At 38.7% G+C, this 15,206-nt stretch overlaps 1 protein-coding gene across 5 annotated transcripts in view; it reads left to right on the top strand.

The window, feature by feature from the left end:
• LOC126184997 (dynamin-1-like protein) overlaps positions 1-15,206 on the top strand; it is an 81,331-nt gene that overhangs the window by 55,702 nt on the left and 10,423 nt on the right. For 3 of the 5 annotated variants that reach the window (XM_049927711.1, XM_049927712.1, XM_049927710.1), the window contains exons 7-10: positions 1,196-1,342; positions 1,570-1,733; positions 5,650-5,809; positions 10,021-10,254. In XM_049927711.1, coding sequence (XP_049783668.1) covers positions 1,196-1,342; positions 1,570-1,733; positions 5,650-5,809; positions 10,021-10,254 — 705 coding nt within the window. The remainder of the gene's footprint in view (positions 1-1,195; positions 1,343-1,569; positions 1,734-5,649; positions 5,810-10,020; positions 10,255-15,206) is intronic. The other 2 variants (XM_049927713.1, XM_049927714.1) reach the window with 2 other exon arrangements.

Raw genomic sequence — 15,206 nt, forward strand, 5'->3', positions numbered from 1 at the left:
GAATGATGGAGAGCACATAGGTCTACAGCCAAAATCTGCATTTGCGTTTTTTTTTTTTTTTTTTTAATTTGTTAAGATACATCTTGTTTAGGTGTTGGTCAACAGCATGTATGAATTTAACAAAATGTATTAAACTGTGCTGTCAGTGATAAATGATATTTATTCTGTTACCAGCTTTGGTCTTAAATCATCTTCAACGGCAGCTTTGCACGTTGATAAGCCAAGATTGCCTGGACCGAAACCGGTAGCAGAATAAATATCACTAGCACAGTGTAATGCATTTTGTAAAATTCGTACATGCTGTTGACCAGCGCCTAAATAAGATCTTCAGTTTACTGCCAAACACAGCAAAACAGACAATCTTGGCTTATCAACGTGCAAAGCTGCTGTTGAAGATGGTTTAAGACCAAAACTGGTAGCAGAATAAATATCATTATCACAGACAGCTCAGTGTAATGCATTTTGTAAAATTTTTTGGAATCTTGAATGCAGCTAATTATTTAGTGTGAACTAGAGAAGGTCCTAGAAACACGTTGCAGTCGCAGCAGCTCGGGGATCCAAACTTTCATGGATATTTTGTTTAGCTTTTCAAAAGAGATTCACATAGGCACTAGAGCTGGGTTGTAAAGTGACAAACTGTTTTAATTTGGGACAATTAGCATACCAATTCGCTATTAATGCCCCCATTTTTTTCAATTTTGATTGTAATCATGTATCCTGTTGCTGAAGAATAAGTGTACTTTATACCTACATTCATTCTCTTTTTACACTTGATGGATGACGACATTAGGAAATAATAAGTGCACAACTATCACTTCTTTGTGTCATTTGTTGCATTTTGATTTTGAGCAGCCTGTCATTCCTAGCATATGTTGGCAGAACTCCAAATGCTGAGTGTTGTGTCACTGTGTTAGACACTACAGTATCTGCATACTGGAAACTTAACCAATATGACTCTACTGCTAAAATTTTACAGGCAGTTGATGATATAGTACCTACAATTTAGTTAATGTGATAGTAGACGTAGGAGGTATCTTTTTGGGTTGTCTGAGTATAAGACGCAATGTTTTCAGTTGCAGTTGTTACTGTGTGCCCAGACTGACCTTCATCTTAGTCTCTGACATTAAACTGCTGAAATGATATATATCAATTTGTAGTATATCTCATGGTTAAATTTGTTTTTTTACATTTTCAGTCGATAGCAGAATCGCTTAAAGATGAAGCAACATTTCTTCAGAGGAGGTACCCAACTTTAGCAAATAGAAATGGAACACCTTACCTCGCCAAGACACTTAACAGAATGCTGATGCATCACATACGTGACTGTTTACCTGATCTGAAGGTAGTTCTCTCATTTTAAATGTTAGAATGTACATATTTGTTAAAGGTGATTTTTTTTTGTCATAAACTTGTTACTATTAGCTCTCATTTTGTTGTTTATTTCTTGGAACTTACATTGACTTTTTTCATGATCATTTTTAGTCATCTATAACTAGAAATTTTATGTGAAGAAGAAAAAAATTGAGTTGATTGATTGATTTCTCTCTTTCTTTCTTTCTATTCATACAGACAAGAGTGAATCTTATGATATCACAGTTTCAAACATTACTTACATCATTTGGTGATGATGTGTCAGACAAGAGCCAGACACTACTTCAGATTATTACAAAGTTTGCTTCAGCCTATTGTGCTACTATTGAAGGAACTGCGAGGCATATAGAAACTAATGAATTGTAAGTACTTGTTGTATAATCATGCTTTATATTATGATGTAATTGGCACATTATTGGATAATGCTGTGGTATCACAGAAATAATGAAGATATAATTGAGCTTATCATGGTGTGGCCATCTTGAGTCATGTTTTAGTACAGTTCACTTTATTTACCTCAGCTGAGCTATGAATTAGTTCCTTGAATGATCCCCCATTCATTTCCTCCATACCTCCATATATTCAAACACTTGCTGTCATTCTGCTCATGGTCCAGGTGATGGGTGATGCAAGAGAGATTACCACACAACACTGTACTCCATGACTGAAAAATTTTATTGGGTATCACCATGGCCATCCTCCTCCTCCTCCACCCAAATCAAATTCTTTGAATAAGGTTCATGAGGATAGAATTAGTAGTTCATACTCCTGTATTAGGTGTGTCAGTGGAGAACAAAAGAATTGAGTAGATTGAATAACAGGAAAGTATGTTAGTACATTTTGTGGAGAATGAAAAATACTGATAACTGAAAGCAATATAATGTGGTGGTCCCCTGGTCATTTCATCTCCTGAGAAGGGAATGCCACCATCTTTCTGTTGTGAACTGAATACAACCTGAAGATAGATGTACTGCTTGACAAGCCCTGCGTATCACAAGCTAAGATAGGATCTGACTGACAAGATTCAAAGAAAAACTGTAGACCTTCTCAGGAAGAGTTCTATTGCCACAAATTTTGTCCAGGACCTGAGTCAGCAGGCTGTAGTCCCCCAAGACTGTACAGCATATGGAGGATTCAAAAGGATGGTTCCACTCTTTGCCACACTGTAAGCAACATTGGAGCACCTACCTATTTTGTGGGTAAACATCTTACTTTGGTGTTGCGATTTCTCATAGATGAAAGTGACAATCGTATTTAGACGATTTCTTAGGATGCTTGAATATGCTTAAAACTAAGACAGTTGGATCTTTCAGTGAACTTCGATGTTGTATCCTTATTTACAAAAGTGCCTCTATGGGACTCATTAGAGCTTATTCACAACAGATTTTAGAAATACATTGTGACGTTATCTAAACATGTTCCTACCTCAAGGTATTTCTTATGTAATTCCAAGTATTTTGAGCAAGTGGAAGTTGTGGCCATGGGAATCTGTAGCTCCCAATGTGCCCAACTATTTTACGGAAGACTTTGACGGACATGCACTTAAGGTGGCAATTCCCCCAACCTTCCTGCTTCTTGCGCTTTGTAGGTGATGTGGCCCCATGAAATAAACAAACTGTGTGTGTTTCTTCAACATTAGAAATCACTCCATTTGAATATTCAGTTATCCATGGAACTGGAGAGAGGTGACACCCTACCACTTCTGGGTGCTATGGTTAGAAGAAAGGTCGATGGAGCTCAACACACAGGTATTGCAAACTCCCTCTCACAGGACTTTATTTGCAGGCCAAAAGCTGTCATTACCCTCCACAGTGCAGTGGTGTCTACATTCCTTTTTGCATAGAGCACATGTGGTCTCAGATCCCAACAGCCTGCTAGGTGAGCTGCGACACCTAAGATAAGTGTTCCAACAGAATGGTTATTTTGATAAACAGTTATACAACGTATTATGAAAGGCAAACACAACTCGCACACACATGACCAATGTCTATGGCAGAGACAGTGTTTGTTTGTGTGTGTGTGTGTGGGGGGGGGGGGGGGGGGCGTTACTCTGAAAGAAGGCTTTTTTTGGCTGAAAGCTTGCTTGTTTAGCAGTATTTTTGTTGTGTCTGTCTGTGACTGCATCTCAATTGTATGTTGTATATCAATCTGTCCTTTTCATAATATTGTCATTATTCCATCCTGGATATTCCATTGTTTGATATGTAATGTATTCTGACCAAAGTGAATGCATTGTTGGGGTGTGAATGAACATGCGGAGGCATCCACTGCAATTGCCTTTGGTGGCATGATTTCAGGAATTGAAGGGGTCCTCAAGAAATAAAGACACTTAGTGTGTTTTTTGTCCACCAGCAAAACAGTAAAACTTCTTACATTTTTTGAAAATGGGGTCTACTTAAGATCACTTGCCGGTATAGGAAGCCAGACATGTCGCACTGTGCAAGAATGTTGTGCTGAACACTAGTATGACATACATGTGTGGGCCAGCTTGACAAATCAGCTGTAGTGGAACACTGCCTGAATATGGAGCATTGCATGGTCTATGAAAAGACCGAAGTTTTATGCTCAGCAAGTTTTATGCTCAGCATCATCATTCTGCAATTGTATTTTTGAGGAGGCCATACTTATCTGTACAGCAGACAATTTTATCAACAAGGATGTGAATTTTATCGAAGCACTGCTTGAAATCCAGCACTGGCTGCCATTAAATCAAAATGGGGAGAATCAGGGACTTCAGATTTTTGACCTGACACAGCACATTGCTGACAAGTTAATTTAACTTTCAACCACAGCAGCATCTGGCAACACAGTCATTATCCACTGCACACTTGCAGAAAGTCTTTCTTCGGCACTCAGCAGGGGACACAATGAGCAGTACTTCTGTCCAGTTGTGTGTGCGTCTCTATGTGTGCCATATCCCAGCCTGGGCCTTGACAAATTTTGATGCTGCCGTGCAAGTATCATCAGTCGCATCTTGCAGCAGTAAATACCACAATATTTACAACCTGAAGATATTAAACAGTTGTTTTGGTGAAATATTGTTCGATGTCCATAAGGTTATCCAGTGGCATACCTGAAAACTGTATTACCAACAGATCTGCGAGGAAAGCCTGAAAAATTATAAGCACTTATGCATTGAGGAAAACTACAAGTGAACGAGTGAGTCATAAAAATCTGTGAACATGGACTTATTTTTGATGGTTTACAATATTGTTATAGAATACCAGAGGGCAGGAGCTATCAGATCCTATGTTCTTAACTTGAAATATTTGAGGACGACTAATATTTTCTTTGATTTTTGGTTAATATTTCAGTCATATGGGGGCAATTTTCATTCTAAAATCATGTTTCTAGTAGTTTGCTGTGACTTCACATCATGCAGTGTCAAATTTAGTTTGGTTTTCTTGTGTCAACAGATAGAATTTCTTAATAGTTCAGCAATAAACATAAATTGCTACAGTCTATCATTTGTAGGTGGAATGAGGGAAAAAATACATGTTTTATACACAGTCATTGTGAAAGACAAACCTGAAGAGGTCGCAGCAGTGTCGTAGTGAGGACAGAAAACATATTATACTCATCACACTATAGGCAAGAAAAGAACTGCTGAATCACAATGTGAAAACACACGCGTGTGAATCAAAGCAAATCATAATGTATGCATAAAAATTGGTTGCTGATTTATGCAGGTTGTTCACACAACCATGAATGTGTACCAACATTTTTATGAATAGGATTTTGTGTTTTTGTGGGTTCATGTGCAGAATTTGTGGTAATAAATTAAGACAACATCCAGTATCCATCTGACTTGTTGGAATTCACAAATGACATTGCATCTCTGATAAAATTTCAGTTGCCGTACAACCAGCCTCGTAGAACCAAATGAATGTACTGTCGAACATATGCCATAGGATAGGTGGGAACAAGCAAGTGTGAATATAATGGCTCAGCCACACTGTGCAAAATGCGGAATTGTCTGATACTAAAATATATCATTACTGAGAAGAGGAATAGATGTTAATGATAAAAACTGTAGTGTAAAAATTATGTTGCTTGACTTGTAAATGCCAAACTAGATATCTCAAATGAATACGGTAGTTCATTCAGTTACAGTGTACCATTCTTGCAGAAGTGAAAGTTTCAGCTCCATGTGCATAGCATTCATTGTTAAAGTTATGTTTTAACATTGATTTGAAGTGTTTGAAGGGCAAAGTAGTTCCATAAAAGGAGGTTTTAAAAATTGTTTTGTGAATGGTTTTTGTGATAATTTTCTTGCAGATGTGGTGGTGCTCGGATGTGTTTTATTTTCCACGAAACTTTTGGGAGAACTTTGGATACAATTCACCCATTAACAGGCCTTAGTAAAATGGATATATTAACAGCAATTCGTAATGCAACAGGGCCTCGACCAGCATTGTTTGTTCCAGAGGTTTGTAAAGTAAATATTATTTCACATACATATTTAGTGATTCTGATGTTAAAACTATTCCACATTTTATAATACTTGGGTGGTGTTTTGCCTGGATTAATTTGAATTTTTGGAAAAATTGATTTTTACCTAGAAAAGCTCTGAGAATATAGAGTTATTCTAAGAGACTGGTGGAATCTTTCGAATTTTCAACTGTTTGTTGAATACTGATTGAAGGGTGCTTTGAATAATGTGTTACAACTTCCAGAATGTATATTTGCTCTATAGGGGAATGTGCGATGATTTGAAACTCTGCTGCAGAGTGAAAATTCATTATGGAAACAATGCCCCAGATTGTGACCAAGACATGTCTGTGCAGTATTCTTTTTTATAGGAGTGCTAGTCCCACAAGGTATGCAGGAGAACGTCTGTGAAGTTTGGAAGGTAGGAGATGACATACTGTTAGGAGTAAAGCTGTTAGGGCCGGTCACGAGTTGTGCTTGGATGGCTCAGTGGGTAAGAGCACCTGCCCGCAAAAGGCAGGTCATAGATTTGAGTCCTGGTCCGACACACAGTTTTAATCTGCCAAGAAGTTTCATGTTCTAAATGATCGAGAAATTACAGTTAGGAGAACAAGGAGTTGTAGAGTTGCTGTGTAAGTGAAGGGGAACTGTGCATTGAGTTTTCATAATGTGTTTTATTTTATAGCAACCAGCACAGTGTGTTAACCAAGGTCACTTTTATTTTTAGAAATGTTCACCACCGACATTATTTGCCATTATAGCTTCATGTTTCCAAGTGATATCTCGTACTTGAATTCTCCCTAGTCTATTCAAAGATGATTCCATTGTAAGAAGCATGTAAAGCGTTTGTCAAAAAATTTGTGTGGCAAACATTCCTTCAGTACCAATCAGCCTAATTGTTGGCAAAAGCTGCAAGTAGTCTTGATCCAAATCTGATTAGAACATGTACTGATTTGAGAGAAAACAGTTGGATAAAGTTACTGCAGTACTTAAGGAAAGAATTGACTTGGAAGTTCTGTAATGGTTGCTGTAGTGCAAGAGTTCCAATAACTTTTAACACACCCAAGAATAATTTTAGACATAGTGTCCATAACACAGGCCAACAAAAAATATATTTTTAGATAGTAGCTTAGTCTCATGGTTTATTACATTCTGAATCCTTATCTGACATTAGTTTTGTTTCTGTCACTTATGATATTGTCACAGTGTGACTTCGTTATAAACTATTAAATGAACAAAACACACACAACTGTAATTACAAATAATTTAATTTTTCAATATACACAAAGGTAGTTTCAAAGTACAACTGTAGGAAACTCTTTTTCTTACATAGGAGTATGTGTCCATTGGCTTATATTTCCCTACTGTTCTCTCCTTAAAGCATCTAATGTAGCTTTTTCTCTGATGAATTACCTGTTCCACATCTTTCTCAAGTGACCAAAAGTAGTCTCCCATGATACTGCCATTCCAGCAGGCCTGATACTGTCTTCCCATCACTTCAGTGTCCTGTGAATGTTCCCCTTATTTCTTATTAGCAGCAGTCAGTTTTTTCTTTTAGCTGACTGTCCATTGGGTGAGTCTTGAGGTTCATCAAATCACCTAATCTTTTGGACTTGTCGAGAATGTTGGCTGCAGCACAAAGATGATGTGGGCCCTTATTGTTGCATAAGAAGTTCCAGCAAGAAACTCCTTAGCTGAAACCACCTTCATAGATGCACCGCCCCCCCACACCCACCCACCGCAGTTTCCTTACAAAATTTTTAATGTTCCTGATGTTTATTAACCACAAATTCCCATGAAACATAAAGAGTATGTATAATGAAAATCACAGAAAATGCATGTTTGTACATTTGAGAGTTGCTACTATAAAAATAAAACCAAGGAAACTCTAGGTAGAAATCTCAGGATTGTAGGAAAAACAGATTGCTACTTACTGTAAAGAAGTTGCAGACAGGCACAATTAAGAACTTACATAAAGCTTTCTGCCACAGCCTTCATCAGTGAAAAACACACGCACACACACACACACACACACACCATTCATACTCACGAGAGAAAGCACACCACGTGCAAACATGGTCGCCAACTGCAGCATCTGGACATTCCAGCCGGAGATGCTGGAGTTGGCGGTCGGTGTGTGCATGCGGTGTGCTTGCTTGTGTGTGAATGGTATGTATCTCTCTTTTACTGATGAAGGCTGTGGCCGAAAGCTTTATGTAAGCGTCTTTTAATTGTGCCTGCCTGCAAATTAACATATATTCTTTACAGTTGTTAGTACAAAAGTACATATTTTGTTATATTAGGTTTCAGCACACTACAAACCACTATGATAAGCCACTGTCATTAAGGAAGTTCCTTGCACTGTTGGCCTTTGTAATCATAAATTCAATCATCAGTCAGTCAGTAAGTCACTTTTTATTTTTACTTAGTGGCTGGTTTTGATGTTATTCCATCACTGCTGCCTACTTGCCACTGATATAAAATATTTATCTACAAACTGTCTTTCTTCATTTCATTGTAATGCTGCATTTGTACTTTCTTTGACCCAGTAATGGAACTATGGAACTGACCAATAGAGGCCATTTTGTTACGAGATATTATACACTAATTAAAGTTGTTTTCAAAAAGCGTTTGCTTAGTATGATGATAGGGTAGGTGTTGCAATCACTACAGGGTGTTACAAAAAGGTACGGCCAAACTATCGGGAAACATTCCTCACACACAAGTAAAGAAAAGATGTTATGTGGACATGCGTCCGGAAACGCTTAATTTCCATGTTAGAGCTCATTTTAGTTTCGTCACCTACGCTTCCACCTACGCTCAATGGAGCACGTTATCATGATTTCATACAGGATACTCTACCTGTGCTGCTAGAACATGTGCCTTTACAAGTACACACAACATGTGGTTCATGCACGATGAAGCTACAGCACATTTCAGTCGAAATGTTCGTACGCTTCTCAACAACAGATTCGGTGACCGATGGATTGGTAGAGGCGGACCAATTCCATGGCCTCCACGCTCTCCTGACCTCGACCCTCTTGACTTTCATTTATGGGGGCATTTGAAAGCTCTTGTCTACGCAACCCCAGTACCAAATGTAGAGACTCTTCGTGCTCGTATTGTGGACGGCTGTGATACAATACGCCATTCTCCAGGGCTGCATCAGCGCATCAGAGATCCATGCGACGGAGGCTGGATGCATGTATCCTCGCTAACGGAGGACATTTTGAACATTTCCTGTAACAAAGTGTTTGAAGTCACACTGGTACGTTCTGTTGCTGTGTGTTTCTATTCCATGATTAATGTGATTTGAAGAGAAGTAATAAAATGGAACTCTGGAACTCTTGGAACCGACATGATGCAAAACTTTTTTTTTATGTGCGTGTGCTTTGAGTCATAGGTTAACTCAGAATCCCCACTTATAACTGATGTGGCAAATCAAAAACTTCAGTTTGTGACCATGAGAACATGGAGAAATTAAGAATTTTGAGTTGGTTATCTGAGAAAAATCTTCTGATTGGGTAAAATTAGCACCCTGATTAGTGAAAAATTATATTTTGATTGAGACTTGATTTAGTTGTGAGGTAGAAGGTTGTATATGTGGTTGGAAGTAATATTTCATGCAAATGAATGCTGATAACAAGAGTACTGGATGGTCCTCATTAGTTGGCAGACATGATATTCATTTAAATTTGTTACATATAAAAGTGCATTTTCCATTTGTGTATGTATGTATGACTAGCATAAAATATTAGACTTCACCCTGTGCGAAGTCAGTCTCATGTTTTCTTTCTGGTAGCTGATTTTTGGAATTTCAGTGGTTTTCTTTGTCTATTTGCTTTAGTTGTTTACATTTCTTTTAACATTGCAGTTTCTATCTGTGAGTGTTTTTTCTTTTTGCAACCTCAATGCCCCACCACCCTTCTTCCATATGAGCTTTGGTGTTCACTCATTGAATTTCATCAGTATTGCCTTTTTTCTGTGTTAAAGCATTATATTTCTTTTTTAATATCATTTACAAGTTAGACCAACATTCTGTGCTACTGTTCAAACATAACAGTTCCGTGCACTCTTTTTAAGTTTCCTTTCACTTCCGTTGTTTATGCTTATTAGCAGAAAATTATACTGTGGAGCCAAATTTTTAGGGAAAAATCACTTTTTTATGTTAATGAACATGGCCAGTACTGCTGACAGGTCATGTCAGGTGAAATTTAGTGTATAATGGTGTTCCAGATATCATTTGAACTTCTTGTGAAACGCCAAATTCGACGCCTTGAAGAGCCTGCTCTTCGCTGTGTTGAATTAGTCCATGAAGAAATGCAGAGAATCATCCAACACTGTGGTTCTGAAGTCCAGCAGGAACTAATGCGTTTCCCTAGGCTTCATGAAAAAATTGTGGATGTAGTAACTCATTTGCTAAGACGAAGACTACCAGTCACGAATCAGATGGTATGAAAACAAGCTGAATATATATTATGTTACGCATGTAGTGCTATGATAGAGCAAAAATGTTGGACTAATCTTTTATACGTGTTAATTTTATGTAAAAGCTTTTGCTGGTCCAGAAGAGTTGTAAAAAGTTTAAAAATATTGTGTTATGTTGTCAGTAGAGTCAGGGCTATACAGTGTAGATAAATGAAGGAACTGTGTACTTTCATTTATTTTCATTACTATCATAACCTGCATCTTGTGTTAGAATTTTATGTAGTGACCTTTGTTTTTTATAACTTTCCCCTGTCTACATTGATTGACTGAGAAGTGAAGCTATCATGTAAGTGATTTCTGGTGGTATCAGCTGACAGGTTGTTAAAGAGTGTGTGTGTGTGTGTGTGTGTGTGTGTGTGTGTGTGTGTGTGTGTGTGTGTGAGAGAGAGAGAGAGAGAGAGAGAGAGAGAGAGAGAGAGAGAGAGAGCAGTTTCTCTAGCGCAGTCTTTGATTTAATTACTTACCCATTCAAATCCCAGTTACTGTGAAAGAGGGCATAGTTATCAACACGTTGAACTCTCACTCGATAGGTATGAGTCCGCAGCTCGTGGTCTAGTGGCTAGCATTGCTGCCTCTGAATCATGGGGTCCCGAGTTCGATTCCCTGCCGGGTTGGGAATTTTCTCTGCCTGGGGACTGGGTGTTTGTGTTGTCATCATCATCATCATCATCATCATCATATCATCATCATCATCATCATAATTTGTGACAGTGACTAAATTGGAGTGTGCAAAAAATTGGACTGTGAAAAAAATTGCGACTTCGTACGGGTTCTGATGATCACGCAGGTTCGCACCCTACAAACCAGTCATACAGTGGTTCTATTCCCTGTCTGAGCCTTCAGACCTCCAGATATGGATTTTCTGTAGTTACCGTACCATTCCCCATCATAGGTTTATTCAGCTTACCCACAACTGTCTGTGCTGATCACCACCTGTTTATCTCAGTAAACCAAAATGGCAAGTACTAATCCTCTTTGAAACATTCCTGGATCATTGAATGTCATGTCAACCAGAAAAGAGCATTATCCTGCACACCATCTTGGATTTGGATGAAACTTGGCTTACTAGTTCTTCCTATGAAGATACGCAACCACACCAAATGTTAGCATTTATAACTGTCTGTTACTGTGTTATGCCACCTTAAAGTTAGGAAATTTTGCCATTTTTTTAACACTGTGATGGCACAAAATGACACTTCTGAACATTTTGAAAATAAATTACTATTTTAAATTTGTCATCCACACTGTGAAATTTAGTGATTAATAATTTCTGTGGTAAAGATTGTTGCAATGCTGCCCCATGTGGTACGAGCATTCCCATTCCCAGGTGCCCCTTGTCACATTTGCTGGCAGGTGCGGGTAGTTTATGTCACCATATGATCAGATCGCACAAGTTTTGTCCATGCGCAAGCTGCTTGGGCATATCTGCCTTGTGCACTCTACCAGTACAGTATGATTGTGTATGCTATGGCCTGGCTGCTTGACTGCCCACGTAGCAGTTGTATGCCCTTTCCTGTACACCTGTGCCTTGTCTGCCGGAATGCCTTAATGCTGACACTCTACCTGTTGTGGTCTACTGTAGTATAAGGACTGTAAAGATAAATAACTCGCATTTTTATGTAAAATCATCAAGAAAAAGAAATGTAGACTTATAGCTTTGTATTTTATTTTATAAAAAAACTTAGTTCACCGTTATATTGACTCTCACTTAAAGGAAAAGAGAGATTCTCCTTTCTGTAAATTGTTGCAACTAGCCCGAAAACTGGTTTTAGGTTACTTTATGAAAAGTTACTTTTACTGGTTTTGAAATGATGGAATTCATCATTAGACAGCGTGCATGCATTCATCAAAAACAGGTTATGTTGGTTTGCAGATGGGTTGCCATAGGTTAAACAGTAATTCTCTGTTGCAGAAGTGTAAGAATGATGGTTATGCTACAGACTAGTGTGTTAGAATGCAACTTACCCATCTCCCCCCCCCCCCCCCTCTCTCTCTCTTTTTAAAATGTTAGCAAGTGTCATTTGTGTCATCACAGTGTTAAAAACCATAAAACTACAAAAATCTGAAGTTCCATAAAAAGAAGACAGATATAAAGTACTAACATTTGATATTGTTATTTATTTTTGTAGAGAGAACTGAATGCGTAAGGTGGCATGGTGGTTAGCACACTGGACTCATATTCGGGAGGATGACACTTCCAATCCTTATCAGGCCATTTTAGGTTTTCTGTGATTTCCCTAAATCGCTCCAAGCAAATGCTGGGATGGTTTCCTTGAAAGGGCATGGTCAATTTCCTTTCCCATCTTTGAAACATGTCAAGCTTGTACTCCATGTCTAATGACATCGATGTCAATGGGATGTTAAGTCCTCATCTTCCTTCCTTCGTTGGGAGAATAGATAAGCCAAGTTTAATCCAATCTGAGATGCTAGGGGAGAATTTTTTGTGGTGGAATTGACATGGAAAACAGAGGAGTGTTTTGAAGAGGACTAGTACTTGCCATTTTGGTGCCTCTAGATGGTAAGCAGATGTTTTTCAGTACAGACAAGAGTCCTGAAAGTCTGTCATCCAAATAAACCTGGGGTGGGGCAGATAATCTAAAGGATACACCTTACGCATGCTAATCTTGACTCAATGGTAATATTTTTGTTTTTACAATACTTTCCCCATAATTGTACTTTGGGCAATAAAACAAAATCCATGCTGCGCAAGATAAATAACATTGCTAATTGCTGCCAGTAGAAAAATCGTGAATGCTTAGTGTTCTGCAGCTTACATCTTCTATAAACAGTGAGCTGCACAAGAAATGAAAATTGTTTTTTGGGTTTATAAACCATCAGTGGCATATTATATGTTTCTAGAACAATGACATGCTCGTCAGTTAATATTACATGATCTGAAATATGTTCTATAATATAGTACACAGTTTCTCATATATGTTACTGCTGTCAAATTTTAGGCAGTGATAATCCTTGATAATGTTTGACATAACTGTCATATAGAGTAAACTATGAAAGACAGCGCATTGTGGCCAATTACTGTGCCCCACCGAGAGAATATCTGCTCTTGTGGACCAACACCTACTGCCTGTTAACAGTAACCTGCGCTCCTATTTAAACGACATTTACTATTTCCTGTTCTGACTCTCCACAGTTCCTGATCCTGTACGAGCCACACAGCGCCCTGCTTGTCATTGTTGATGCCATTCCTCTGTACACGAATATCCCCAATGCCAGTGGCCTTGCCACTAGTGAACACTATCATTCCCAATGTCCTTCTGACTCCAAACCTACAACCTCCTTCATATCCTCGCCCACAATTACTTCTCTTTTGAAGGAAATCCATGTTACAGCAGTGCGTACCAGCATTGCACCAGGCTGTGCCAATCTGTTCATGGACCATCTAGAGGAATTCTTCCTAATCACCCAGGATCCCAAATCCCTAACCTGGTTCTGATTCACTTATGACGTCTTTGTGATCTGCACTGGGGTGAGGACACCCTATCCATATCCCTTCAAAACCTGAACACCCTCCCCTGTGACTCAGTGCCACCCAGGACTGAAGCAACTGAATCATATTCTCTGCCAGGGTTTCAATTGCCTCTCTTCAAACCTTGAAATGAGGAATATCCTTCCCACTATACTTCCTACCCCCTCCCACTGTGGTATTTTGCCACCCACCAAATCTGCACAAGATCCTTGTCCATCCCTATTCGACCCCAGCTCTCAAACCCTTGCCTCATGGCTCATATCCCTGGTCAGACATAGATGCAAGAACTGTCCCATACATCATCCCTCCACCACCTACACTGGTACAGTCACAGGCATCTCCTGCCCTGCCAAAGTCAGGACTACTTTTGAAAGCTGTCATGTGATCTGCAAACTAAGCTGCAGCTATTGTTCTGCTATCTATGTGGGCATGACAACTAACAAACTGTCTGTCTGCATGAATGGCCATTGGCAAACTGACCAAGAGACAGCTGGAGCATCCAGTTGCTGAAAATGCAGTGCACCACATTGTGCATCACTTACATGTCTGCTTCACAGCCCGAGTCTGAATTGCACCTCTCACTCCCCACCACAGGATTGCTGCTCCCATGAGGCACTGTTACCATTCAGTCTGCTCACCGAGGCTAGAGACAGTGGTCATATGTATGTTTTCCCTGTCAGTAGAAGGCCTAAGTTCTTGAGAAGCCGCACTTCTTATTTTTTATTTACCAGTTTCATTCTTCAAATGAACAAGAGTATCATGAAAATATACACTGTAAAAATACAACTTGAGATAATACAGAAAACTTTCATTGCTGTTATGTAAAATACATATTCTGTTTCAAGCGTGGCGACTTTCGTTGATAAGTTGGCTAACAGCTCTAAAAGTTAAACTGGCTGTACTGTAGTACGTAAACTTATGTTTTAAGTACAGTAGTAAATAATATTGACAGAGCCAAAGATGAAATTGACTGTACAACAGTACTTGTAACGTCCATGGTATAGTGTATCCAAAGTTTTTTACAACTACAGAAAACGAAATTTACATTTTAGTCACCTCTTTGTATGGGCTTGCGTATAGACGTCTGACGTCTGTAAGTATATCGTAAGTGTACTTTAAACATAGGCTTAAAACTACAGTAAAGCCCGTTAAATATTTATAGCTATCAGCGTACTTTAAATGCAATCATTAAACCTGTCAGCCAAGTTTCAACATAAGTAACCATGCTGGAAATATGTACTTTACATAACACCAGTGCAAGTTCTCTGTATTATCAATTTGTATCTTTTTGCAGTGTATATTCTGTTAATGGTCTTGTTCATTTGAAGAGCAAAACCGGTAGTTAAAAAACACAGAGTGCTGCTTTCAAGAACTTAGTTTTAACGGCCACTCCCCCTGCAGGCAATTGCTATATAGAAGAGGGCCTTTT

Source organism: Schistocerca cancellata, chromosome 4 (genome assembly GCF_023864275.1).
Source record: "Schistocerca cancellata isolate TAMUIC-IGC-003103 chromosome 4, iqSchCanc2.1, whole genome shotgun sequence".
Lineage (NCBI taxonomy): Eukaryota > Metazoa > Arthropoda > Insecta > Orthoptera > Acrididae > Schistocerca > Schistocerca cancellata.